The sequence below is a fragment of the Camelina sativa genome, chromosome 14, assembly GCF_030686135.1.
Source record: "Camelina sativa cultivar CO46 ecotype springtype chromosome 14, ASM3068613v1".
Lineage (NCBI taxonomy): Eukaryota > Viridiplantae > Streptophyta > Magnoliopsida > Brassicales > Brassicaceae > Camelina > Camelina sativa.
The window spans coordinates 27,623-51,638 of record NC_141893.1 but is presented as its reverse complement, the minus strand read 5'-3'; the positions used below and the strand labels follow the sequence as shown (position 1 = coordinate 51,638).

The 24,016-nt window shown below is 39.8% G+C and overlaps 6 protein-coding genes across 7 annotated transcripts; 4 read left to right on the top strand and 2 right to left on the bottom strand.

The window, feature by feature from the left end:
* Window positions 1-4,949: 4,949 nt before the first annotated feature.
* On the top strand, window positions 4,950-6,870 carry LOC104773524 (phosphatidylglycerophosphate phosphatase PTPMT2). Its single transcript, XM_087484563.1, has 6 exons — window positions 4,950-5,497; window positions 5,612-5,734; window positions 5,819-5,912; window positions 6,008-6,090; window positions 6,178-6,267; window positions 6,368-6,870. Exons 1-6 carry the CDS (start codon window positions 5,255-5,257, stop codon window positions 6,719-6,721), a joined length of 987 nt encoding a protein of 328 aa, XP_087340689.1. The 5' UTR covers window positions 4,950-5,254; the 3' UTR covers window positions 6,722-6,870.
* Window positions 6,871-7,494: 624 nt separating this feature from the next.
* On the bottom strand, window positions 7,495-9,749 carry LOC104773525 (COP9 signalosome complex subunit 7-like). Of its 2 annotated transcripts, none has more exons than XR_015580101.1 (8): window positions 9,591-9,749; window positions 9,185-9,260; window positions 8,912-9,090; window positions 8,765-8,809; window positions 8,586-8,656; window positions 8,366-8,504; window positions 7,804-7,875; window positions 7,495-7,715 (listed from the first exon to the last, which is right to left on the bottom strand). XR_015580101.1 is itself a non-coding variant. In XM_087484565.1 (8 exons), exons 1-8 carry the CDS (start codon window positions 9,747-9,749, stop codon window positions 7,691-7,693), a joined length of 783 nt encoding a protein of 260 aa, XP_087340691.1. In that variant the 3' UTR covers window positions 7,495-7,690. The 2 variants fall into 2 exon arrangements, 1 of the variants encoding a protein (XP_087340691.1); XM_087484565.1 differs by having other exon boundaries at window positions 7,804-7,892.
* A 351-nt stretch (window positions 9,750-10,100) lies between these two features.
* Window positions 10,101-13,666, top strand: LOC104758224 (leucine carboxyl methyltransferase 1 homolog). The gene is made up of 14 exons (XM_087484562.1): window positions 10,101-10,234; window positions 10,388-10,476; window positions 10,568-10,701; window positions 10,799-10,846; window positions 10,963-11,044; window positions 11,187-11,289; window positions 11,406-11,526; window positions 11,624-11,671; window positions 11,855-11,938; window positions 12,356-12,420; window positions 12,656-12,707; window positions 12,894-12,932; window positions 13,053-13,188; window positions 13,280-13,666. The coding sequence occupies exons 1-13, from the start codon at window positions 10,167-10,169 to the stop codon at window positions 13,134-13,136; spliced, it is 1,017 nt and encodes a 338-aa protein (XP_087340688.1). The 5' UTR covers window positions 10,101-10,166; the 3' UTR covers window positions 13,137-13,188; window positions 13,280-13,666.
* Window positions 13,569-16,357, top strand: LOC104758214 (nitrate regulatory gene2 protein). The gene is made up of 4 exons (XM_087484549.1): window positions 13,569-14,718; window positions 14,843-15,030; window positions 15,107-15,330; window positions 15,521-16,357. The coding sequence occupies exons 1-4, from the start codon at window positions 13,797-13,799 to the stop codon at window positions 16,275-16,277; spliced, it is 2,091 nt and encodes a 696-aa protein (XP_087340675.1). The 5' UTR covers window positions 13,569-13,796; the 3' UTR covers window positions 16,278-16,357.
* Window positions 16,103-20,818, top strand: LOC104773528 (protein VASCULAR ASSOCIATED DEATH 1, chloroplastic-like). Its single transcript, XM_087484550.1, has 19 exons — window positions 16,103-16,244; window positions 16,450-16,811; window positions 16,885-16,944; window positions 17,037-17,087; window positions 17,213-17,278; window positions 17,356-17,451; window positions 17,531-17,632; window positions 17,739-17,836; window positions 17,917-18,083; window positions 18,662-18,702; window positions 18,838-18,925; window positions 19,030-19,116; window positions 19,206-19,260; window positions 19,367-19,433; window positions 19,522-19,621; window positions 19,796-19,857; window positions 19,955-19,997; window positions 20,070-20,281; window positions 20,413-20,818. Exons 1-19 carry the CDS (start codon window positions 16,232-16,234, stop codon window positions 20,647-20,649), a joined length of 2,007 nt encoding a protein of 668 aa, XP_087340676.1. The 5' UTR covers window positions 16,103-16,231; the 3' UTR covers window positions 20,650-20,818.
* A 231-nt stretch (window positions 20,819-21,049) lies between these two features.
* On the bottom strand, window positions 21,050-23,844 carry LOC104773531 (ras-related protein RABD2a). The gene is made up of 9 exons (XM_010498167.2): window positions 23,470-23,844; window positions 23,004-23,367; window positions 22,697-22,769; window positions 22,555-22,602; window positions 22,425-22,472; window positions 22,181-22,252; window positions 21,946-22,101; window positions 21,734-21,837; window positions 21,050-21,415 (listed from the first exon to the last, which is right to left on the bottom strand). The coding sequence occupies exons 2-9, from the start codon at window positions 23,015-23,017 to the stop codon at window positions 21,319-21,321; spliced, it is 612 nt and encodes a 203-aa protein (XP_010496469.1). The 5' UTR covers window positions 23,018-23,367; window positions 23,470-23,844; the 3' UTR covers window positions 21,050-21,318.
* Between the last annotated feature and the right edge of the window lie 172 nt (window positions 23,845-24,016).

The window sequence follows — 24,016 nt, the reverse complement described above, 5'->3', positions numbered from 1 at the left end:
TAATTGATTGAGATCTCATTATTATCAATACCTTCAGGACCTTGAGGTTCAGCGTCCGAAACCTCATTTGGTACCTTAGGATTTGCCGCGGCCATGTCTGCATTTTCCCTAACCTCGGTTTGATTTGCACCTTTCTTAGATTTCCGAGGGTTCTTATCTTTGGAACCTAACGGTCTACCTCGTTTTAAACGTGGCTTAGACTCTTTAGCAACTTGATTGTGTTCCTTTTGAACATCAATACGTACTGATGCATTACAAGCTGGTATGTACGATTTTGTTACTCTCTTTGGGTCAACAAAGGAATCTGGCAATTGAATAGCTAGCTTCTGCAAATGAATAATCTTTTGAACCTCTGCATCACATGCTAGAGTTCGAGGATCTTGCCAATTTAAGGATGTTTGATTCCATGTTAATTCTTTACCCAGCTTGCTAGTCTCACCCCCTAACATTGGGAATTCGAACTCAACGAAGTGACAATCCGCGTATCTGGCCTTAAATAAATCTCTTGTGGTCGGCTCAAGATACTTTATAATGGTGGGAGACTCATATCCAACATATATTCTCATCCTCCTTTGAGGTCCCATCTTAGTTCTCTGTGGTGGAGCAATTGGTACATAAACGGCACACCCGAATGTTTTGAGATGGAATATGTCTGGCTCATGACCCGTTAGTAGTTGGGATGGTGAATACTTATGTTCACTAGATGGCTTGATGCGTATAAGTTCTGCGGCATGTAAAACTGCGTGTCCCCAAGCCGACATAGGAAGCTTCGACCTCATTAGCAATGGTCGAGCAATTAGTTGTATTCGTTTAATGAAGGATTCAGCTAATCCGTTTTGTGTATGGACATGTGCCACAGGATGTTCCACACTCACCCCCATGGACATACAATATTCATTAAACGCTTGGGATGTAAATTCACCAGCATTGTCTAGACGTATAGTCTTAAGTGGAAAATCTGGAAAGTGTGCTCTTAGTCTTATAATTTGAGCCAACATCCTAGCAAATGCTAGGTTCCTTGTGGATAACAAGCAAACGTGTGACCATCTAGTTGATGCATCGATCATAACCAGAAAATATCTAAACGTCTCACAAGGTGGGTGTATTGGTCCACATATATCACCTTGTATCCTTTCCAGAAAATGCAAAGTTTCTTTATTTACTTTTGCTGGTGATGGCCTTATAATAAGTTTCCCTTGTGCACATGCTACACACGTGAGATTTTTAGGGATAACTTTTCTCTCTTTAAGAGTGTGCCCATTCGAATTCTTAATCAATTTACGCATCATGTTCGAACCCGGATGGCCAAACCGGTCATGCCATAGAGTGAACTGTTCATTGAACATTTTATTCTTTGCCAAGTTAGCTTCTATCATGTTAATCTTAGCATTGTATAAACCAGTGTCTAGTGCAGGTATAGTCTCTAGGACCTTCTTATGTCTATTCACGATTTCAGTAATGTATAGAAATTCTTTGCTCCCTTCACCCTTTGTTTCAACATGATAACCATTCAATCGAATGTCTTTAAAGCTCAATAAACTTCTCTTAGAGATGGGTGAGTACAAGACATCACTTAGTTCAATATGTGTGCCATTAGGTAATAATATGTGAGCTTGGCCGTAGCCTTCTATTAAGCTTGCTATACTCGCAATTGTACTAACATTGGCACTTTTCATTATGAGGTTTATGAAATATCTTGTCCTTTAATATTGTGTGGCTGGATCCACTGTCCACCACTAGTACACTCATATCCTCGGCCATTTCTATAATGACAATAATTTTGTTTTAAACTTTAATAAAACAAGCAAATATATATTGAAATAAAATCATTGAATTTAAACCAAAATAATTATCCAATACATAAACCGAAATAAAGCATAAAAGCTTAGAAATTAAACCAACACTAGAATTTAGAACTAGTTATCTTCTTTAAAACAATCGGAAGTCTCATAGTCTAGTGAATCATCATTCTCATGGTCGAAGTCATCTTCACCATCGAGATGCACATAGTTGGCTTCTAGATTCTTCTTCAGAGTCTCTTTATATGCATCAATGAGATGTTTAGGCGTTCTGCAATTCTTGGCCCATTGGTTAGACATACCACATCGGTGACAAACCAATTTAGCCTTGTTTTGTGGTTTAAAGGACCCACGACCCCTACCACCACGGCCACGGCCTCCACGGCCATAACCATCAAAGCGGCTAGCTTGGTACTGTCCACGACCACCACGTCCTCTGCCACCACGGCCACGACCATAGTGTCTTTCTCTGTGGACATAGTTGGTCTCCTTGGGCTCTTTAGGCTCTTTAGAATTTTGCTTTGCCATATCTACCTTGTGTGCTTCTAGTAATGGGGCTGTACCAGGAGGTCTCATAGCACTATTCATCAACAACAGCTCATTGTTCTGCTCAGCTAGCAGCAAACACGAGATTAGAGCCCCATAGGTTTTAAAACCTTTTTCGCGGTACTGTTGCTGAAGTAGTATGTTGTGAGTGCTGAAAGTAGACAATGTCTTCTCTAGCAGCTCTTTCTTGGTCACCTCAGTACCACACAACCTAAGGAGTGAGACAATCCTAAAAAGCTCTGAGTTATACTCATCCACGGATTTGTAGTCCTGGATACTTAGGTTTTTCCAATCGAATTGAGCCTTTGGTAGGAGCACCGTTTGTTGGTGTCCGTATCTGCGTTTAATACCGAACCATGCCTTGCCTTATAATTTTTTTTTCGGTTTTTGGTATGCATGGAAAACAAACAAATCTAAATAGAAACTAACATGCAACAATTTCCTTTTCTTAGAAAATTTAGAAATTTTCCTTTTTCTTAACTTTTCCTTTTCTAATTAGGATTTAGAAAAATTTTAGGGAACTAGACTTTCACTAGGTTCCGATTTTAATTATGATTTTAGGGTTCTTATGCAGCCGAAATTTACAGGAATAATCTATACCAAATTCGATTAATAATACCCTATGCAAATTCGATTCTATTTCAAGGATGCATGAAATTTTAGATTTGAAATATCCTAGAACAACCGGATTAATAATACTCTTATGAAACTCGAATTTAACAGTTTAGTTCTAGGGTTCTTATGCAACAAAAAATCAAGCAACAATAAACAATCAATCAATCCGGATTTTAAACTTGACATAGTTTGGTGCAATTCACAATCAATCTAACAATCCTAAACGACCGGTTTTAGAGTTTTATAGGATTTAGAGATCTTAAACTTTGTTAATTGTGTACTTGCATGTTTAGGGTTCAATAGTTTTAAGATCAGGTTCGATTATATGGTCCCATAAGTTTCGATTTTACCTTAACACCAAAGGAGTCTGACCGGTTTTGATCTGGGAGCTAAAGACCTCAGATTTTCCCTTGATCACGAACCACGAACCTCGATTTGGTACTGGACAACAAACCGATCATGAACAGGATAACGAACGACGCCCTTCTCTCGAACAGAAACCGAACCGCTCACGTACAAGACCACGAACCTCGAACTGGTTTTGGATAGTTATTTGATCACAAGCACAAGCTTGCTTGAACTGATCTCGAACAAGGACTAGTCACGAACAAGGGTTGATCTTGAGCTAGTATGGGAAGTATGGTTTGGGTAAGAACAAAGAAGAGAGGCAGCGGTTTAGGGGTTATAGGGTTTTACTCAGCTGGATCTTTAGGGCAATCGTGCTGATAACGTGTTGTAAACTAGGGAATCGAAAGATGTAATTCTCTTGTTCTTATTGATTGAATAAACTCGAGGTTACACATGTATATAGTAAAGTACATAACCGACTAGACATAAAACCTATGGCCGATGGGCCTTATTGTCTTGGACGGACACGGGCCATGTACGGGGCCGTGTATGGGCTTGGTTATGGAGTCCATCCGTTAAGTGGTTTATAACATTTTTTGAATATTAAAATATTTAGAACATCAATTTTTGAAAGACAACAAAAATTTTCTAAAACATCAAATTATGTGAGACAGAGAGAGTATGATTTGAGGTAAAATTCTTTTAAATCCCACCTAAAACCATGAGATTTGGATTTCTGTATTTTTAACTAGACAAATCCTCTCAAATCCTCCAGAATCCCTAAAACATATTAAAATCCAATTCAACAAACTGTTTTGAATAACAGTAGGTTTTAAAGTACATTTTTAAATTATCGTTTCAATAACAGTGAATTTCAGGAGACTTTTTAAAATCCATGATTGAATATCATAGGATTTGTAACTTTTACATAAATCATTTAAAATGTTAAGTTGAATACACCCCTTAAAAATTATTAAAATCAAAATCTACAAACTATTTTGAATAATAATAGATTTTAAAGTAGATTTTTAAATTATTAGTTTATGAAACTTTTTAAAATTTATGATTGAATAACAAATGATTTATACATTTTATACAATTCACTTAAAATGTGAAGTCGAATACTTAGAAAAAAGAACATGACGTACATATAATGAGCTGCCATGACGATCGCTAAATTCAGGCGACTCCTTTCTTTCATCAGGGACACTTTTGCTCGGAGGAGTAGACATGTTCCATCATAGTCTTTCTGTTTTTGTTTTGATTTTTGATTGCCGTTACCAAACGTTTTAATATGGGCTCATGTCACATTTTCTGTGCTTTTTCGTATATAAACAAATTTAGACTGAAAATAGATTTTATATGTATTTCTTACAAGTTAAAAAATGTCACAAAAATTATTATTTTTTGAAAGCAAAGTATTGGTAATAACATTTTTTAAATAAAAAATATTATACTGTTATTATGTATAGATCACTTGTAGTTATTATATTTTACATAACTTTTTAAGAAAAATATAAAATTTTATCATACAGAACTCACATTAAATTAATAACATATAATCTTTAAAATAATTATGAAAAAGAAAAAAAGAAAAAAATGATATACTCCAAAGTATATAGATTTTTTTTTTTTTTTTTTTTTTTTTTTTTTTTTTTTTTTAATTTTTTGGCTTCAAATTATAAAAAGTTTCACGAGGAAAATGAAAAGGGTAATTGGAGGAGTATTGCATCTGTGTCTGGGTTTGTTGAGAAAACTCAAGAAAAGATTACAACTTTGAAGAAGAAGAGCAGATCCAAATCCAACCCAGCTAGGTTTCCACCAGAGTTTTGGTCTTTACAGAGTTGAATCGAACTGGTAATTTTGTTGATTGTATTCTAGGGTTTGTTCGATCTTATTAAGGGAATCGGGGATAGTAAAATTTTTGTACCTTTGGGGAGGGAAACATGTACATCGAAGAATTGAAGGAGGAAGGCGACGAGATTCTTATCAGCCAAAGCAATCCAAAGGAATCGATAGGACTAAGAGGAGGGGTTGTGTCGAGTACAAGTAGTGATTTAGGTGTTTGGAATGCGAAACGTGCTCTCGTTGGAGCTGGCGGTCGCGCACTATTCTACCCGACGTTGATATACAACGTTCTTAGGAACATGGTTCAGTCAGAATTCCGATGGTGGGATCAGGTCGATGAGGTAAAAACAACACACATTGCATTGCATCATACCCACCCTTGTGCTGCTCTTTCATATGATTTGTGTTTCTGCCTTGTGGGGTTGTTAATGCTCTTTGTGTGTGTTATCACTCAGTATGTTTTGCTTGGTGCTGTGCCTTTCCCCACTCATGTTCCACTCCTCAAGGAACTTGGTGTATATGGCGTGATTACCCTCAACGAGCCTTTTGAGACTTTGGTTCCCTCATCTCTCTATCATGTATGTTCCCATTCAAAGCTTCTCATCATCCTTATCATGATGCCTTTCTGCTTCTCATTTCTTCCGCATCCTGAAACCTTGTAGGCTCATGGTATCAAACATCTTGTGATTCCAACTAGAGATTATCTCTTTGCTCCATCGATCACTGATATTTGCCAAGCTGTGAATTTTATTCACGGTAATTTTCATCATCTTCTGTTCTCTGGCTTAACAAAAACATTCAAACTTGTCTTGTATTATCACTCTCATTTTTACCTCTTACTATTTTGCAAGAGAATGCGTCAAGTGGCAAGACTACTTATGTTCACTGCAAGGCTGGTCGGGGACGCAGTACGACCATTGTTCTCTGTTACCTGGTTGCCAATCTATTCTCAACCATTTTCTTATGCTAGTTTGCTTCTTATTAAGGTATATTTTTTACTTTTATCCATTTTACCCGATAGGTTAAATACAGGGATATGACACCTGAGTGTGCTTATGAGTACATTCGGTCCATAAGGCCGCGGGTCTTACTTGCTTCTGCTCAGTGGAAGGTGCGCTTTCAATATCTGCCCCTCCTATAACATCTTTACAAAATAGTATGGTTGCTTTGTTTCTACAGCTGCTAAAAGCATATTATATTTTGAACGGCAGGCTGTTAAGGAGTTCTACAGTTCCAGAATGGCAAGGCAGGCAAAAGAAAGCAACCTGGTTGTGAAGCGAACAGGCTTAGGAAGTTCGGCTGAGAAACAGTTATTGTCAGTTTTTGATGATGGGTCGGTAGTGGTGGTAACTGAGTCAGATCTGGCTGGGTATGATGAGCCTCAAAACATAGGCGGTGATGCTTCATCCGTGGATGTGTTGCCAGAGCTGAGTTTGGCTTGCAAGGTCCACTATGCAAGCCAAGCTGCATTTGCCAGGATCTCTCGCTTATGGCTCAAATCACCAAGGAGACAAGTCCATGTTGATCAGTTGCAAAGTCTTGGTGTCAACATCAAAGTCTGTTAAAGAGGTGATACTCATTGCAAAGTGTTGGTGTCAACATCAAAGTCTGTTAAAGAGGTGATACTCATCTTACTCGTATCCATTATTCCATTGTACAAAACATTGAAATTTTATTCATTTACAATGGCAAAATGTGTTAAGATGACTCAAAACTTACCTAGAACGGTCTTATGTGTTTGATTCTGAGGCCCTATCCAGTATCCACTGTAAGCCTTGGTCCAACAGGAAAACACTCACAAAGCCCACAGCAGTTCCTTCAGTGTCGACACTCACACCATGTGCACCACTTAGTTAAGCTATGATTAGGGCTTTGGGGAAACGTAACTTCAAATAATATATGAGAAGAAAGTGGGCGTAGATAAATTCTCTTAGGGAGGTTTTCGCTTTTTAGTATAAAATTGAAGCTATGAATTAACTTAGTTCAGTTAGCAAGAAATGACAATAGAGCTTCTTCCGGGGGAATAAACAGCTAAAAGAAGCAAGATTCCTTGTCTTGTTTAATTTGTTCTACTTTAATAAGGCATTTCCAAGCAATTTCAAACATTTGAGTAAAACTCAATTATGGGACTCGGTTCTGTATTGGATTCACCAGCATCTGATGGGAGATGACTAGGCGACACTCAATTCTAAAAAGGATTACTAATCCTTAACTTTTCGAGGATTCCTTCAACAGTTCTTTCTCCCCCAATCAAGACGACACTGACATAATAAATCTGTCAGCTAGACTTCCCTTGCTTGACTCAGTCACTGTATTCTAGATTCCAACGTGTGACATCTTTCAGATTCATAAGACTTATATTGTAAAAAAGAAACACCAAATTTGTTAATTTGAACGGGAAATCTAGACAAAACAAGGGGTTGTGGTGAGATAGAGAGAGAACACATGATTCATACATGTTGAAAAATCCGCATAATCTACTCTCGGTAAATGAAATATCAGTCTACACCGTCCATTTGCTCCGTCTCGCACCTCTATCTTGTTACTGGATGCCGCCTCCTGTGTTCCAAAGATTATTGTGTGTGGGTTAGCATCTCATACTTGAACATGCTTAGTATCATAATAGCTCATATCTGATGGTTCATACCTTTTTGGTCGGATTCCATCTTCTTCGTAGTCCATCATTCCACTTGGTTCCCCAAACATGTCTTTATTTCCTCTGATGTCAACATCCCCCTGCCCACAACGTAAGTAAGACTACATCGACCATCGCCCTTTCCAATCACAATTCAGACACATCAAACTAAGTGGACCTTGTTTCATTTCATTCAACAATCAAGCAGAGCATTCCAATCTCTAACATATCACTAAAATTTGACGCAGCAGCCGTTCAAGATTTGCTTTCTTTGTTATTTATCAATAAAAAATGGATATCCAGCATGTAGTGACAAGACGAATTGTAAAAAAGAGTTGCCACAGCTGATTCACTAAATATTTCGAAACAGAACTTTTTGATCAATGATAGTACTGGACTTTCAAATCTCAGATACCTTGAAATTTAATAAAGTTTATCCTATCCCCCTTACATAGACCTAAACTGGTAATAAACCCACTATATTTCTCGGAAGATGAAACCATAATTAGTTTACATAATATACTTAGTAGTAGGGAAAAGTAAAGTCGTTATGCCTCCAAAACCGATCACTGACCTTCATGGACAGAGACTTCTTCACATCTTCCAGCCCTTCTTCTACTTCCTTACGGTGTTTTTTGTCCATCTCACTCATATTGTCTGCCCATTTGATCTTGTCTTGTATTGAAACAAGCAGATTCTCCGACGTGTTCATCCTGCACATCATTTTGCGCCAACACATTAACAGACTAAGGTTGTTACATAGAACTCAAGAGCAGTGGGAAGAAGAAAATAACCAGTTTGACAATGTGTGTAACATATTCCCTAATTGTCCTGGCCTTAGATCCCTACCAGCTGCAAACGGAACCTGCAAGTTTAAAGGTGACATGATGAGGATCAAAGAGACGATCATAAAAAGAGAAAAACAAAGCACAATGGTTGGTTATATATAGGAAAAAGGAGACAGAAAACACACCTCGAAGCATCTTTTCAATTGATCCAGTTTACCTCTAACAATACCCTGGAAAAATAGCACCAGTAAGTAGTCTGTGTGTGTGTGTGACAGCAATTAAAAAAAATAGAGATATACTCAGAAGTGGAGAAAAAAGGAAGAAAAACTCACAGCGTACATGCATTCATTGATAAGAAAGTCCTCGAGCTCACGGACATTGGTAACATCCAACTCTACCATTAGTGTATCATAGGGCAAAACCTTGTTAGACTCAGCAAGGGTAAGCACAGTGAGCTGCTTCAGCTTCAGAATTTGGTCAGGAGCCAACTGGGGAAAACGGGTAGCATTGCCTAGAGAGTGCAGATGAAACCGATTTTAAAAATTTTGAAAAGGAAAAAAAAAAAAAAAGAAAAAAAAGAGAGAGATGGATGAAAGGAATCAAACATTTGTAGTCAGCCCAGGTGCCATGGGCAAACAAGCGTAGTAAATCCAGGTACATCGAATTTGTACTTCCTTGAAGCTGCAACCAAGGGAAGAATAAGTAGGTAATCAGCAAAACACAGCTTTAAAAGCAAACAAGAATTCAAGAGAACAAACACAAATCCATCCATAGTAATTTCAGATCAGCAAAGAATTGAAGAGAGAACAAATACATATATATATATTCCTACGCCACAAAAAAAAAAAAAAAAAAAAGTTGAGCAAAGAACAAACACCAATTCATATCTAGTCTAGTATATATAAATATATAAAGCCAACAGAAAACTAAGCGTTTATATATAAATTTAATTGGTCAAAACAAGAAAAACCCTAACGGAGAAATTAAAAGCAGCAGCGTAGCGTAGCGTACCTCGGCAACAGTGGGTAGAGCCAAAATCTCGGAGAAGGCAAATAGACAAGGATGCGATGTAGCTTCGATGATGATTGGACAAAGAGCGTCGCCTTTGCAAGTAGAAGCTCGGTTAACCAGCTGATCGATGATCTCCGCCTGCTTCTGCTCGATATCCATCTTCGATTTCGCGATGCTTCCTTCCTTCCTTCCTTCCTTCCTTCCTTTAGGGTTTGTTTACTAGTAGGATCCCCCAACAACTCTCTCTTCTTCTCTCTCTCTGTGCCCCTTCCTTTTTAGTTTTTATACATGTGGTGCCGTCTCGTAGTCTCTCCTAATTCTTCTAGATTTTCTTCCTTTTTTTTTTTTTTTTCTTCTTCGTAAAATAATAAATAGCTCAAGATTTAACTATTCTCTCAACGTACTTACTGGGCCAAGGCCTTAAAGAAAGATTTCTAAACCGCGTTTAGATGAAGCCCATATGGTCCCAAACAGTCCCTCCTTGCGACTCACCGACGCCAATTGCCTAAAACAGCCAGCCTCCAGCAGCAGGAGCCGGAACCGGAGCTAGCTCTTCTTCCTTTGCGTTCGGAAGATATGGCAGAATCTCGCAGCAATAGAGCGGCCGTTCAGGCTACTAACGACGATGCATCCGCCAGTAAATTGTACGCTCTTTCTCATCCGACTTCCTTTTCTTTTCGCTAATTTAGGGTTTCTTCCTAGATTCTCTATGGTTTGGTTGCTGCTTGTTGTTATGGATCTCTGAGATTTGAATAAGAGGTTTGCTTTTTTTTTGTTTTTTTTTCATTTTAAATAAGGTCTTGTGTCAAAAAGGGATATATGAACGACGACTATGTTCACCTCTTTGTGAAAAGGCCTGTTCGAAGATCTCCCATCATTAATCGAGGTTACTCTCATTCCCATTAATATATGAGTGGCTATGTATCTTGTTTGTCTCACCCTAGTCCTTACCGGTGTTTTTTTTTTTTGTTTCCTAGGTTACTTTTCCCGTTGGGCTGCCTTCCGAAAGCTTCTCTCTCAGTTTCTAGAAAGTTCTTATCAAACAGCTCCAGCCAAGAAACAGATACTCTCACTCGGAGCTGGCTTTGATACTACGTTTTTTCAATTGCTGGTGTGTCTTTTTTTTTTTTTTTTTTTTTTAACGCTTTTCTTTTTAATTTGGTCACCAGAGCTTACCCAATTCTCCATTCGTCTTATTCATTTTGTAGGATGAGGGGAAAGGGCCCCATTTGTATGTAGAGTTGGATTTTAAGGAGGTACTCTTCATGAAATTCATTTTGTAGCTCATTTGATTTTACTCGATGAGTGCTCAGCTAAAGTATTCATCTGATATATTGAGTCTAATGCCAATTGGATTTCCTTCTTACGTTAGGTAACAAGTAAGAAGGCTTCTGTTATTCAAAACTCCAGCCAACTGAGGGACAAACTTGGAGCTAATGCATCTATTTCTATTGGTAAGAAAAGTGCCTCTTTTTTTTAATTTTTTTTCTTAATGTAAAAAAATTATGCATTTCAACTAGTGCAGTCCAATCTTGTTCTTTACCGTTGGCTTGTCGTTTTTAGTGCCTTACTTTAGTCATGTGTTTAACTCTGCAGAGGAAGGCCAAGTGCTCAGTGATCATTACAAGTTACTTCCAGTTGACCTGCGTGATATACCAAAATTAAGAGATGTTATATCCTTTGCAGATATGGATCCAAGGTACGCATGAATAAATTTATTTTCTTCCTCAACCCTTTCTTTTACTTGCGTTATAGATATATGGTAACAGATGCTGACTGCTGATAAACCTACTTGATCCCTAATATCATTATCAGTCTGCCGACATTTATTATTGCAGAATGTGTTTTGATTTATCTGGACCCCGTTTCAAGCCGTGCCATCGTCAATTGGGCCTCAAAAATGTTTACTACTGCAGTATTTTTCTTATATGAGCAGGTTTTCTGGCATATTGAGATTTTTTCTTTATCTGCATAATATTACAGATACGAATCTCACTGCTGATGTGTCTAACTTGTTGGGTTTCTGTTGGCAGATCCATCCAGATGATGCATTTGGACATCAAATGATTAGAAATTTGGAGGTACGAATTTTGTACTCTTGTTGCAGCGACTTCTATATGGTTAAAGCTTAACTTGTTGAGCTTTCTGCCAAACTATAGAGTCTAGTAAAATATTATGATATTGCCACCTGGGTACATTTTGTACTGATTAATTGCCTTTAGTTGAGCTTGTTTTGAAAGCTTAGCGGTGTTTTTGTGCTTCAGAGTCGGGGGTGTGCTCTCTTAAGCATTGATGCATCACCAACTTTACTTGCAAAGGAGAGATTGTTTCTTGACAACGGATGGCAGGTGTGTTTTTCCGTAAGAATATTACCATAATTTAATTCTTGCCTGAAATCTTGCATTGCCAAACAGTTTGACATGCAACGTTATATTTGTAAATGCAAATATGGAAGAAGTTGAGTGCAACGTCATCTAACAAAAAAACATGCTTGTTAAAATTCTATGCTAGGTCACAGTCGATTTCTTGTATAATTCTATCGATTGTGATGTGGCAATGGGTTATCATTGTGACATTATATTAAAATTCAAATCATTTCTGGTTTGAAATACCAACATGCAGTTGTCAGTCTTTCATTGTGGTCTTGATGGCTAGTTGTAGCTAAAAAAATATGATAAAAGCAGGGCCAACTTTCAAGTATAATATAAATGATACATATGGCCTCTCATATTTTTTCTCTCTGTTTTTTTTTTCCGTTGTATCAGAGGGCTGTTGCCTGGGACATGCTAAAAGTGTATGGTAGTTTTGTTGATACTCAAGAAAAACGCAGGTCAGTACTGTACTTATTGTTAAAATCATGTAACAGCGTTGTGTTATTCATACCTTGTCTCTGGTCTGAACTCTTTCGGAAAAGTTCACTCTGTCTAGACACAGCTAAGAAATGTTGTTGCCACGAGCTCTCTCTCTCTCTCTCTCTCTCTCTATCTCTCTTCAATTCATGACCTTTCACTTGAAAGCCTACTGCTCTTGGACTCTTATCTTAAATGAGCATGTCGTGTTTCTAGGATCGAGCGATTGGAGTTGTTTGACGAATTTGAAGAGTGGCACATGATGCAGGCAAGTCTGTCTTCACCTTTTATTAACTTGATTTCGCACTTATGTATGTATGTGGAGAGTAAAAAAAGACCTAAAGATGATTGGTGTGGAATACCAATGATTATATATTGTAAATGATGCATGTTGTTGATATGTGTTTGTGGATAAGCCAGTGGAGCATGCTATAACCGTTTTTGTTTTCAACAGGAACATTACTGCGTCGCATATGCTGTCAATGACGCAGTGGTACGTACATGAGACATGCTTAAGTATCTACAACTCATTGTTCTTTTTTAGAAGTTTAGTAAGATAGTAAGAAAATATGATGAGGTTAATAAAGAACATCCTGGAATCACAAAAATGCAGGGAATATTTGGAGATTTCGGTTTCACAAGAGAAGGGGGCAGTGAAAGTGAAAGCATGAGCATCTCATCAGCATCGTCACCCTGAAAAAGGAGGAGAGTTTTGTATTGCATGGGATCCCCGGAAATTGCTGCAACGGGTACATTAGTTTAAACCTATTTATTATCAGTTGGTGGAAAACTCGTGGTGGTGGGTAGAGGAATCTGATGGTGCTTTACCAAATTTGTTAGGAATGACGATGGCTTGGTTGGTTGTAGACGGAATGTGATTGATTGCACTTGCACACAGAGTCGAGTCCTAGAAAAGAGGCCTTTCTTTGGGTGTTGAGCAGATAAACAAAGGGGAAACACGAACTCTTGTCTGCATTGTTTGAAATAAGAAATGCTGCTATTTGATTGATGGACATGTGAGTTAGTAAGGCCCATTGGTCGCACTCTTTTACCCTTCGGGTTATGTGGGTTGGGCCTCCAAACGTGTCTTCTTGTTTTTAAATTTTTTACAGCAGTTTCAAAATGTCTTGTCTTGTGTGTACGTGTACAAGCAAAGAAAGAAGAAACCTCGGTCATGAAAACGCTCTCTGAAATATGTTTTTTTTATTTTATTTTATTTTGAACTTCTTTCGGTGGACCTGAAAAATGTAGTATAGATTTTTGCCAGAAAGACCAAAAAAAAAAAAAAAAAAGGTTTTTTGAAAAAAATACTGAAAAGACAGAGAGAGAGAGGAAAAAGACTAAAGTGTTGTTGGCGATGGGATGCACGGCCTCCAAGCTCGACGGTGAGGACGCTGTCCGTCGCTGCAAGGAGCGACGTCGTCTGATGAAGGACGCCGTCTACGCTCGCCACCATCTCGCCACCGCTCACTCTGACTACTGCCGCTCCCTTCGTCTCACCGGCTCTGCCCTCTCCTCTTTCGCCTCCGGCGAACCCCTCTCCGTCTCCGAGAACACTCCCGCTGTTTTTCTCCGCCCTTCCTCCAGCCACGACGCGCCACGTGCCCCTCCTTCCCCTTCCCCAAAGCCCGCTCCGCCGCCCATCCGCAGCAAGCAGACACGGAGGAGGACGACGAGGAGGCTTCCCCACATTCTCTCCGACTCCTCTGCGTCTGCCTCTCCTGCCACAACTTGTAGGTCTTTCTATCCCACTGCTCATCAGAACTCAACCTACTCTCGCTCTCCTTCTCAAGCTTCCTCCGTCTGGAACTGGGAGAATTTCTACCCTCCCTCTCCCCCCGACTCCGAGTTCTTCGAACGCAAAGCTCGCCACCATCCTCCTTCCGACTTCGACGCTGAAACTGAGATATCCGACCACACCCTGAGAGACGCCGCCGAGGAAGTTCACTGCAGCGAGTGGGGCGACGACCACGACCGTTTAACTGCCAACTCTTCTTCTTCCGATGGAGATGGGGAGCCCGATACTCACGCCTCCAGATCCGGTATTGAAGAGCAGGAGAAACAGCAGCAAGTCCCAACCGGCAAAGGCAACTCTGACAATGTTACCACTTCTTCCCACTGCTACCAGACCAAAATGGTGGTAAGGCACAAGAATTTGAAGGAGATACTTGACGCCGTTCATGAATACTTCGACAAGGCTGCCTCCGCTGGTGACCAGGTCTCCGCCATGCTTGAGATCGGCCGGGCTGAGCTCGACCGCAGCTTCAGCAACCTTAGGAGTAAGTTTACTTCCCACACTCTACTAAACTAGATGATGCATTGAAACCGTTTCATTCTCTCGCCTCCGTGGATGTGTTTGCATTGAAACCGTTTCATTCTCTCGCTCCGTGGATGTTTTTGCAGAGACGGTGTATCATTCAAGCAGTGTGTTCAGCAACTTGAGCGCAAGCTGGACCTCAAAACCCCCTTTGGCTGTCAAATACAAGCTCGACGCATCTACCCTGAATGATGATCAGGGCGGCCTCAGCAGCCTCTGCTCTACTCTAGACCGACTCCTCGCTTGGGAGAAGAAGCTTTATGAGGATGTCAAGGTACTTTCTTTTGGGTTGTTCGGTTTACCAACGGCAACACTTCTAATTAACAAACTTTTGTGGATGCAAAAATTAGGCAAGGGAAGGAGTGAAGATTGAGCACGAGAAGAAGTTGTCTGCGCTGCAGAGTCAGGAGTACAAAGGAGGTGATGAATCCAAGCTAAACAAGACTAAAACTTCTATAACCAGATTGCAATCACTCATCATTGTCACTTCAGAAGCTGTTTTAACCACGTCTAGTGCCATTCTTCGCCTCCGGGACATTGACCTTGTGCCTCAGCTTGTTGAACTCTGCCATGGGTCAGTCTTTTTTCTTTTCGTGGAAGTTGGTTTTTGTTTTTCATTGTTCCTTGAGGGCTTCGTAAACATATCAAAGCTCAGATAACAGTCTGATGCAAATTAGAGGTTGATTCATGTGACTAGAAGCCTTGGTCTAGGCTTGTTTATTTACTTGTGTGTCTCTAAATGCCATGTGTCGCTTGAAATGCAGATTAATGTACATGTGGAAGTCAATGCACGAGTACCACGAAATCCAGAACAACATCGTGCAACAAGTCCGTGGCCTGATGAACCAAACAGAGAAAGGTGAGTCAACATCAGAGGTACACCGGCAGGTGACAAGGGACTTAGAGTCAGCCGTATCCTTGTGGCATACAAGCTTCTGTCGCATCATCAAATACCAGAGAGAGTTCATCTGCTCTCTCCACGCCTGGTTCAAGCTGAGCCTGAGCAACGAAGAGCCAAAGAAACAGAGGCCAGAGTCGTTTGCCTTGTGTGAGGAATGGAAGCAGAGCCTGGAACGGGTGCCTGATACGGTGGCGTCAGAAGCCATAAAGAGCTTTGTAAACGTGGTACATGTCATATCAATAAAGCAGGCGGAAGAGGTGAAGATGAAAAAGCGCACGGAGAGTGCAGGAAAGGAGCTGGAGAAGAAGGCATCCTCACTTAGGAGCATAGAAAGGAAGTACTACCAGGCCTACTCGACGGTTGGGATAGGCCCCGGACCGGAGGCATTGGACGGACGGGATCCGCTGTCTGAGAAGAAATGTGAGCTGGCGGCGTGTCAGAGGCAGGTGGAAGATGAGGTGATGAGGCACGTGAAGGCAGTGGAGGTGACAAGAGCTATGACACTCAACAATCTTCAAACCGGCCTGCCCAATGTCTTCCAAGCCTTGACCAGCTTCTCATCTCTATTCACTGAATGTCTCCACACTGTATGTTCTCGTTCCTATTCCATCAACAACTGAACTCATGGTGATGTAAATTATTTATTTACCAAAGTACCACTCTGCTTCACTTTTGCATTACGTATTAACCCTTTTAAGAATCATCATCTTATATTATCATATGATAAAAAAAAGAAGAAGGAAAAACTGGAATAATCAAAATCAATCATCTTTCTCTCTTTCCCATTAACAGATATGGGCCACCAAAGGCATGGGCCGAGCCCAGAGGGGCCGATCGAATTTGACTTAATGGCAGTTGACGTTGACATCGTACGCCGCACCCAACGACCGCCAAAGCACTCTCTCTCTCTCTCTCTCTCACATGATCTTCTAACCAACAACAACACTTTCTCTCTCATGGCGATGCTTTCTTCTACTACTACTGCTTCCGTTTCGGGGATTCAGATTGACTCGTCTGCGTCTGCGTCTGCGGAGGTAGTCTCCGATCCCACACCATCGTCCCCCGAGGGATCTCGCTCTGGGGGCTCACCTGATCGCCATGATCCTTCCACGTCTTCTCCGAGCCCCAGCCGTGGTGGTGGTGACAATAATCAGGTATCAGATGAATTGAATTTTCCTCTTTTAAGATCTCAAGCTGATCTGTGATTTCTTTACTTGTATGTTCCAGTCTGAAGTCATGTCGAGGAGTGAAGAGTATCGCCAATTATTTCGGCTTCCAGCTGAGGAAGTAAGTGTTCCCTCTGCCTCTGTCGGTGTCTCATAAATTCTTCTTCTTCTGAATTGTATGATTCATGAGTGTGTGTGTGTGTGTCTGTGTAGGTCCTTGTTCAAGATTTCAACTGTGCTTGTCAAGAGAGTATTCTTCTCCAGGTACTTTAACTTATCTCTTTACGGAGTTTATGTTTGTCAGGAGAGGATTCTTCTTACTCTTACCATCTTTGGTTATGAGACCATCCTAGTTATTATATCCCTTGGGCTTCTCTTTCTTTCTGCAGGGTCATATGTACCTCTTCATCCATTATATCTGCTTCTACTCCAACATCTTTGGTTATGAGACCAAGGTACCATAGTGATATCTCTTCCCTTGCTCTCTCCACTGACTGCTTCTATTCAACATTGATCGCAACTCTTGTTGCAGAAAATTATTCCTTTTGCCGAAATTTCTTGTGTTAAACGAGCAAAGACTGCTGGTATTTTTCCCAATGCCATTGAGATTTTAGCTGGAGGGAAGAAGGTACCACGACTTCTCTCTGCCTCTTATTTCATTGTCTTTGTTGCCTCTGTCCTCATCTTAGAACCGCATTCTTTCCCAGTACTTCTTTGCATCCTTTCTTTCCCGTGATGAAGCTTTCAAGCTTATCCACGATGGATGGTTGGAATATGGTTGTGCTGTCAAACCAGAAGGTGATCTTCAGGTGACTGAACAGCAGCTGCCAAACGCACTGCTCTTTACTGCTTAAGGCGTGTTGCCAGCTTGTTTATTCTTTCCTTTTACTCATCTTTCTTGGCTTATCTTTTCAGGATTCTTTATCTGAGTCCAAAAACCAGGTAAATGATGGAGTTGTTAAAAGGGCACTCAGTTCCATGGATTTGGCAAATGAACTAGATATCCCATTGAGGTAATTTGACCGCTTCCACCATATTGTGTACCTGGTTCCTGTAACTTACTGCTTCACCGCTTACTATCTTTCCTTCACAGGGATGAAAATCTTCATCTTTCAGGCAGTTCCAGTCTTCCTGTCATTAATCAGAATGGTGTTTCACCTTCTTCTGTTCAGCGGTCTGCAGAACCAGTTGAAGATATTATGGCTTCTTCTTCAGCCAATACTTTCAACTGGAAGCCTGAAGATATAAACGCACCTAAATGTAGTTAAAGTCCCTTCCTCACTTTCTTTTTAGTTCTTTTTTTATGTTCTTGGTAATGTGGCAGATTATCATTTTCAAGTCAGCTGTTTAAGGGTGTGAATGCTAGTAATCCACACGGTAATCTTTTGGGTTCAGGTCAACCTGTTAAAAATGCAAACGTTTGGATTTCCTAGCTTTAGAATGAAGTGGTGGTTCCCTTAAAGTGGACAATCAATTTACGTCTTTCTAATTCTAGGTCTATGTCATTATGTGTCTAATCTTTTTGTTTGATATTTTTGGAACTTAAACTGTCTCTGTTTGAATTCAAATGGTCGATGGGGAAATATCTCATAATGGTTTTACTATATAAGGTCTATTGGGGTGTAGTAACTTAGCTTTATTTTCTGGCCTGTTTATGATATTTCACTAGTACCCAATTTGTCCCATCAAGCTTGTACTCAGTTTGGAGACCCTATATCCTGCTGAACCGATCAATTTAATTATACATACATGATCTCTCATCTATTATTTTTGGTTAATGTGATCTGTTTTCTTGTTCTCATTTGGATTCACCGCACAAGTTTTGTGTTTCTATGCAGTATCATCTGATTTTACAAAGGTAGCAGAGGCAAAGTTTTCGGTAATGTCTCTTTCTTTGTCTAATGGGATAGAGGAAATTGCGGAATCACTCCCTATGAAATTTACGAGAATATAAGCATTAACTGAATGCAGACTTTCGTATGTACGTAAATAGATTTTACTTGTGCGTTTGCAGATTCCAGTAGAAGAGTTCTTTAGATTGTTTTTTTCAGATGGTGCCGTCAGTTTTGTTGAATCTTTCCATAAAAATTGTGGAGACAAAGGTAGAGCTCTAAGTGATGGAATTGTTTCGTTGTTGTGGTTAGTTGTTTTTATATGTTCTCTCTGTCGGTGTTCTTTTATCCAGATGAGATTTTTGTACTTGCAGAGTTTAGGTGTACCTCTTGGCAGCCTCATGAAAAGCTTGGACACACCCGCAATGTCTCATTTCAACATCCGATAAAAATATATTTTGGTAAAATTTGTCTTTCTTATATATATACAGTATTAGGTTACGGTCAATATCAAATATGTGTATGCTTGACTGTCGGAGTTCGTTCGAAGGTGCAAAGTTTGGTGGTTGCCAGGAGTCACAGAAATTTCGGATGTACAGAGATAGGTATAGAAATTGTGTTGTTTTTTTTTTTAGATCCTCAAAGCAAAGTAAGTTTGCACTCATAGATGCTTATCCTATGTCGTCTGATATTACAATTTATTTTTGCCAGCCATCTGGTTATTGAGACATCACAGGAGATCAGCGATGTGCCTTACGCAGATTATTTTACTGTAGAGGTAGGAGAATATTTACACCGAAAGCTATCAGTAGTTTGCTAGGTGATGTGTGTTATAGGTGAAATTAGTTAACTTTGGCTGATTCTAGGGGGTTTGGGATGTGAAAAGAGATTGCAGAGACTCGATAGAAGGCTGTATACTGGATGTTTATCTCAATGTGGCCTTCTCTAAAAGAACAGTGTGGAAAGGTTTGTTAAGCTTAATTTACTCTTCCTTTGTCCTTCATTTTTTTCTCCTTCCTATCGAGTATGAAGCTTCTAGTTCATCAGTGTTTGCTTATAGATATGGAAATCTCTTAGCTTTTGAAATTGAGTTTCTTATATGGTTCTGAAATCTGGCTTGACATCTATGACTTTTTACAGGGAAAATAGTGCAGTCTACTTTGGAAGAGTGTAGAGAAGCTTATGCACATTGGATAAGAATGGTACTTTGTCAGCGGTCATTGAATCAACATCTTCTGTTTCAGTTTCTGTAGGAATTTAAACAAGTTTATTTTTCTTTTCTTTTTATTATTTTTGGAGGCACATGAACTGTTGAAGCAGAAGAAGCTGGAAAACCAAAAAGGTTAGTGTTGGAGACTGATGATTAACAGAAGCTTTTTCCTTGAAAAAAACTTGCTGACACCTTATTCTACAGGGAACAAGTTGATTGAGGATGGTGTACCGCTAGCAGCAAAGGAAGAAACAGTATCTGAATTTGAAGAGGAGAGGAAGGTGGAAATGGTGGGAGGAGGGGTAGTGAAAAAAAGCTTAAGTGAAGTGTGGGTGAATCTGACATCGTTTGTGACGAGACAAAGCGGGACAAGGCAGGTTATAGTAATAGCGTTTGCAGTGATCTTACTGATGCAGGTATGTGTGTTTTGGATAAATTAGTGGTGAATAAGAGAGAGAGAGAGAGAGAGAGAGAGAGAGAGAGAGAGAGAGAGAGAGAGAGAGAGAGAGAGAGAGAGAGAGAAGCTAATTGGTGGAAGTGTGGACAGGTGACGATAGTGGTGCTGCTGAAGAAAGGAGGAGGGGGGAAAGTAGAGTACCATGAGAGGTACGACGAGTACAGTGGACATGGGGCGAGTTTGGGGTGGCTGGAGAAGAGAATGCATTTCCTAAGGGAAGAGATGATGATGGTTGAGGATCGCTTGCAGAGGATGCGACAAGACCACGCCGCCTTGAAGGCCCAGTTCCACCATTTGGAAGGCCTCATCCGCGGCAACCAACACTAGATTTGTTTCACCCTATTCTATGTTTGTGCATTGCAGATGGATATGTATGTATGTATGTATGTATGTAATTTGGGATGTTACTTCGCAAAGTTTTTATAGCTACGCAAATGAATTTGATCAGAGACTCTGTTTGACGAACTGAATTTAATCAATTGTATTCGGCTGTGCATATTATTGTATTCGGATAACACCAGAGCATATGAATTCTGCATCACAGAGGCATGCAAAAGAAGCCTTTTCTTTTCTCATTCATGGCTTTGCAACCTAGCAACACGGAGACTACCTTCACACTAAGTGTTTTATAAGCAGTTTATGTATTCATAAACCATGGAGATTACATTTAAACTAAACCTCTACCAAAGATCGAACTCACACCGGTAACTCACTGCACTTTGGTTCCTTTTGTTTTCATTGATGAATGCATTTGTTATTAGGAAATGAGAGTCCATAGAACCCAAAAAGGTAGCAATGAAAAACCAATAATGGTGGAAAGAGTTAGTGCCAAGGACGAGGTAAAGAAAATAAGAAACGGGAAAAACAGAATAATAACCAACCCAAGAATCTTAATTACAGACTGCCACATTTAAGGGTATCTTGTGAAAGGACCAAGTACAAGTGAGCCTAGTCAAAGGGAAGGAACACTTTTCTAGAAGGATGGTATCAATTCAATCAAGTTGAGCAGCAGCCGTTCTTCTGGTCCACAGGCTGTCCTCTGATCTGCACTGTCGGCGGTCTTGCGTTGTTCCCCGCTGGTTGGCTTGCCATTCTGCATCCAAACCACGAATCAATTTCAATCATACGACACATTCAAATTGTAAATTGGTTATAGCTACAGACAAACTACACGAGAAGCTTCTTGAAATTTTCAATATGAACCGCTGCAAGGTCAACATCGGTCTGCTCAAAAAGTTTCAATTCATTTCCCTTTCCGAATGCATTTTTTAGTAACAGAGTCACTTTTTACTCAGCAAGCAGGCAGTGATCACTTGCTGAGATCAATATAAAAGGAGTGATGGCTTTGCAAAAGTTGAATCAGGTCTAATGGATCTTCTGAGCAATAGATAAATGATGTTAGGGTAAATACCTCTCTTTGATGGATGACGACATTGCCATGAAAGCCAGTTCCACATTTGTAGCATCTTTTGCACTAGTCTCCATGAAAGGAACTCCAATTTCATCGGCAAATGCCTACAAATGTTTAAAATATCACCAGGAAACCAATTATAGCCTTACAGTTGGATGAATATTTCAAAACCTTGAAAAGGAGAGAGTTGGTAAAAAGAGAAATGAGTATACCTTGGCTGTTTCATATGGAACGGCTCTGTTTTCAGCAAGATCACACTTGTTCCCAACCAGGAGTTTGTTCACATTGTCACTAGCATAACGATCAATTTCACTCAACCACTGCTTCACGTTATTGAAGCTTTCTAGATCTGTGACGTCGTAGACAATCTACCAGGTGGAACTAAGTTGTTAGTACATATACTAAAAGAGTGAAAACGTAAGAAACCAACAGAAGTAAGTAGCTTACAATGATTCCATGTGCTCCACGGTAGTAACTGCTAGTAATGGTCCTGAACCGCTCTTGACCAGCAGTGTCCCACTGAAAGATAGTGAAGGGGGGAAAATACATGGTCATGAGTTAATGAGAAGCAAGAAGAGCAACCTTGGACGGTGAGAGATGAGGAGATATGTAGCAGAGTTATAAAGTTAAACTAGTCTTGTTTAGCAAAAAATACACAAGAGTAGAAAGAGGGAAAAATAGAGATACATACGATTTGGAGCTTAATAGTCTTCCCATCTTGCTCCACGGTCCGAATTTTCTGAAGAAGAGATATAGAAGGTGAGATCAAAGCCTCCAAGTAGTTAAGTAAAAAAAAAAAAAAAAGAAGGGAAACAACTTACAAAATCGACTCCAATAGTGCTAATGTAGCTTTCTACGTAAGAATCATCCTGCAGCAGAAGAACAAACAAACATGAGTTATTCAAATCCTGATAAGAAGCAAAAATGTAGAAGAAGTTTGATCTCAGAGAAAAGAAAAATTACAGAAAATCTCAAGAGTAGACAAGACTTGCCAACGCCAGAATCCCCGATAAGGAGGAGCTTGAAAAGATAGTCGCTGCACAGAGACACAAAGAGCGACCACTAAATTACCAGTCCACTAACACAAAGAGATCAGACCGTGAGACTAATTATAATCATTCAAACCAACCAACCAACCATTGGATCAATCTCCAAACCCTAGATTTCTACATCGCAAGAGAATCATAATCATCATATATATATATATATATATATATGACAGCGCTGGGATTAAATTGAAGTATACGCGCCGATGGAGAAAGGAACTTACTACTCGGGATTCATGGTTTCGATCGGTGGGGAGGTTGAACTGACCGGCGATACAAATTCACAGATCTCTCCTTCGCTCTCTCTCTCTCTCTCTCTCTCGTTCGGACCCGAGAAGAAGACAGGAGTATTGGGCCTTCAAATAATAGTGAGCGGAGGCCCAATAACGTTAAAGAAAAACAAAAACTTCTTTAACAAGTTTAGGGTTGCAAATTGGGCCAGCCTCACTAAGGTTGATCCTTGCCTCTCTTCACAAGGTGGTGGGATTGTCTTTTTGTATATTTTCTTCTTCTTCTTCTTCTTCTTCTTCTTCAATACGACGATTAAGAAGGTTAGTCTTGGACTCGGGTCACATCTTCCGGTAGAAGCTTGAACGCAATGCAATATAGAAAGAATACCAAATTAATGCTGACTCAAACTCAAGAACAATAAAGGTAGGTAGTCGATAAATGGCTCACAATCCCACCCACCTTGAACGCAATTGTCTTCAATACGATTCACAAGGTGGGATTGTCTTTCCGATCCTCACTCTTAACAACAATAAACCATCCTAGTCCAATATGCATGGCTTCATCCTACTAGTAATTTCAGGAATGTTTAATTTCCCCGACCATCTTCCGTGGTTTAACTGTCAAACCAAATTAAAAAAAAAAAAAAAAACGAAAACATCTACTACAACGACAACTACAGTACTAGGTAGTTGAACTCAATTCTGTAAGTAAAAGCGTTTTCTTCCTCACCAATCATTTAACAACCACCACTTTGTACCTCATTTCATATCTTCCACCCGTACTTCTGCTTTTTGGCCTAAAACTCTTCTTAGTGTATACGGATTCGGAAACATCACACAAATTTCATGGTTCTTCAGGTAGGTTTGTAGGCTTGTATCCTTGTACAGGTACCAGACCAATTTATATCAAACTAGACAACAGAAAATAATCTTCCAATATCTAATAACCTTTGATTATTTTTAAGAAAATATAAAAACTCTGACAGTTATATGTTTATTTAGTTTTG

What these genes read in the sequence shown, in the direction of transcription:
- LOC104773524 (XM_087484563.1), top strand. Translation starts at nt 5,255, where the DNA reads ATGTACATCGAAGAATTGAAGGAGGAAGGCGACGAGATTCTTATCAGC. An exon ending in AGCTGTGAATTTTATTCACG is followed by an intron (nt 5,913 to 6,007) that starts GTAATTTTCATC and finishes CTATTTTGCAAG; the next exon opens with AGAATGCGTCAAGTGGCAAG. An exon ending in CCATTGTTCTCTGTTACCTG is followed by an intron (nt 6,091 to 6,177) that starts GTTGCCAATCTA and finishes TTTACCCGATAG; the next exon opens with GTTAAATACAGGGATATGAC.
- LOC104773525 (XM_087484565.1), bottom strand. Translation starts at nt 9,749, where the DNA reads ATGGATATCGAGCAGAAGCAGGCGGAGATCATCGATCAGCTGGTTAAC. An exon ending in AATTGAAAAGATGCTTCGAG is followed by an intron (nt 8,657 to 8,764) that starts GTGTGTTTTCTG and finishes TTAAACTTGCAG; the next exon opens with GTTCCGTTTGCAGCTGGTAG. An exon ending in AGAAGTCTCTGTCCATGAAG is followed by an intron (nt 7,893 to 8,365) that starts GTCAGTGATCGG and finishes CGTTGTGGGCAG; the next exon opens with GGGGATGTTGACATCAGAGG.
- LOC104758224 (XM_087484562.1), top strand. Translation starts at nt 10,167, where the DNA reads ATGGCAGAATCTCGCAGCAATAGAGCGGCCGTTCAGGCTACTAACGAC. An exon ending in TAATGCATCTATTTCTATTG is followed by an intron (nt 11,045 to 11,186) that starts GTAAGAAAAGTG and finishes TTAACTCTGCAG; the next exon opens with AGGAAGGCCAAGTGCTCAGT. An exon ending in GATACTCAAGAAAAACGCAG is followed by an intron (nt 12,421 to 12,655) that starts GTCAGTACTGTA and finishes TCGTGTTTCTAG; the next exon opens with GATCGAGCGATTGGAGTTGT.
- LOC104758214 (XM_087484549.1), top strand. Translation starts at nt 13,797, where the DNA reads ATGGGATGCACGGCCTCCAAGCTCGACGGTGAGGACGCTGTCCGTCGC. An exon ending in CAGCTTCAGCAACCTTAGGA is followed by an intron (nt 14,719 to 14,842) that starts GTAAGTTTACTT and finishes ATGTTTTTGCAG; the next exon opens with AGACGGTGTATCATTCAAGC. An exon ending in CTTGTTGAACTCTGCCATGG is followed by an intron (nt 15,331 to 15,520) that starts GTCAGTCTTTTT and finishes CTTGAAATGCAG; the next exon opens with ATTAATGTACATGTGGAAGT.
- LOC104773528 (XM_087484550.1), top strand. An exon ending in AACCAGAAGGTGATCTTCAG is followed by an intron (nt 17,633 to 17,738) that starts GTGACTGAACAG and finishes TTATCTTTTCAG; the next exon opens with GATTCTTTATCTGAGTCCAA. An exon ending in TAAAAGAACAGTGTGGAAAG is followed by an intron (nt 19,622 to 19,795) that starts GTTTGTTAAGCT and finishes GACTTTTTACAG; the next exon opens with GGAAAATAGTGCAGTCTACT.
- LOC104773531 (XM_010498167.2), bottom strand. An exon ending in GTGGAGCACATGGAATCATT is followed by an intron (nt 22,102 to 22,180) that starts GTAAGCTACTTA and finishes TCCACCTGGTAG; the next exon opens with ATTGTCTACGACGTCACAGA. An exon ending in TTCCATATGAAACAGCCAAG is followed by an intron (nt 21,838 to 21,945) that starts GTATACTCATTT and finishes AAACATTTGTAG; the next exon opens with GCATTTGCCGATGAAATTGG.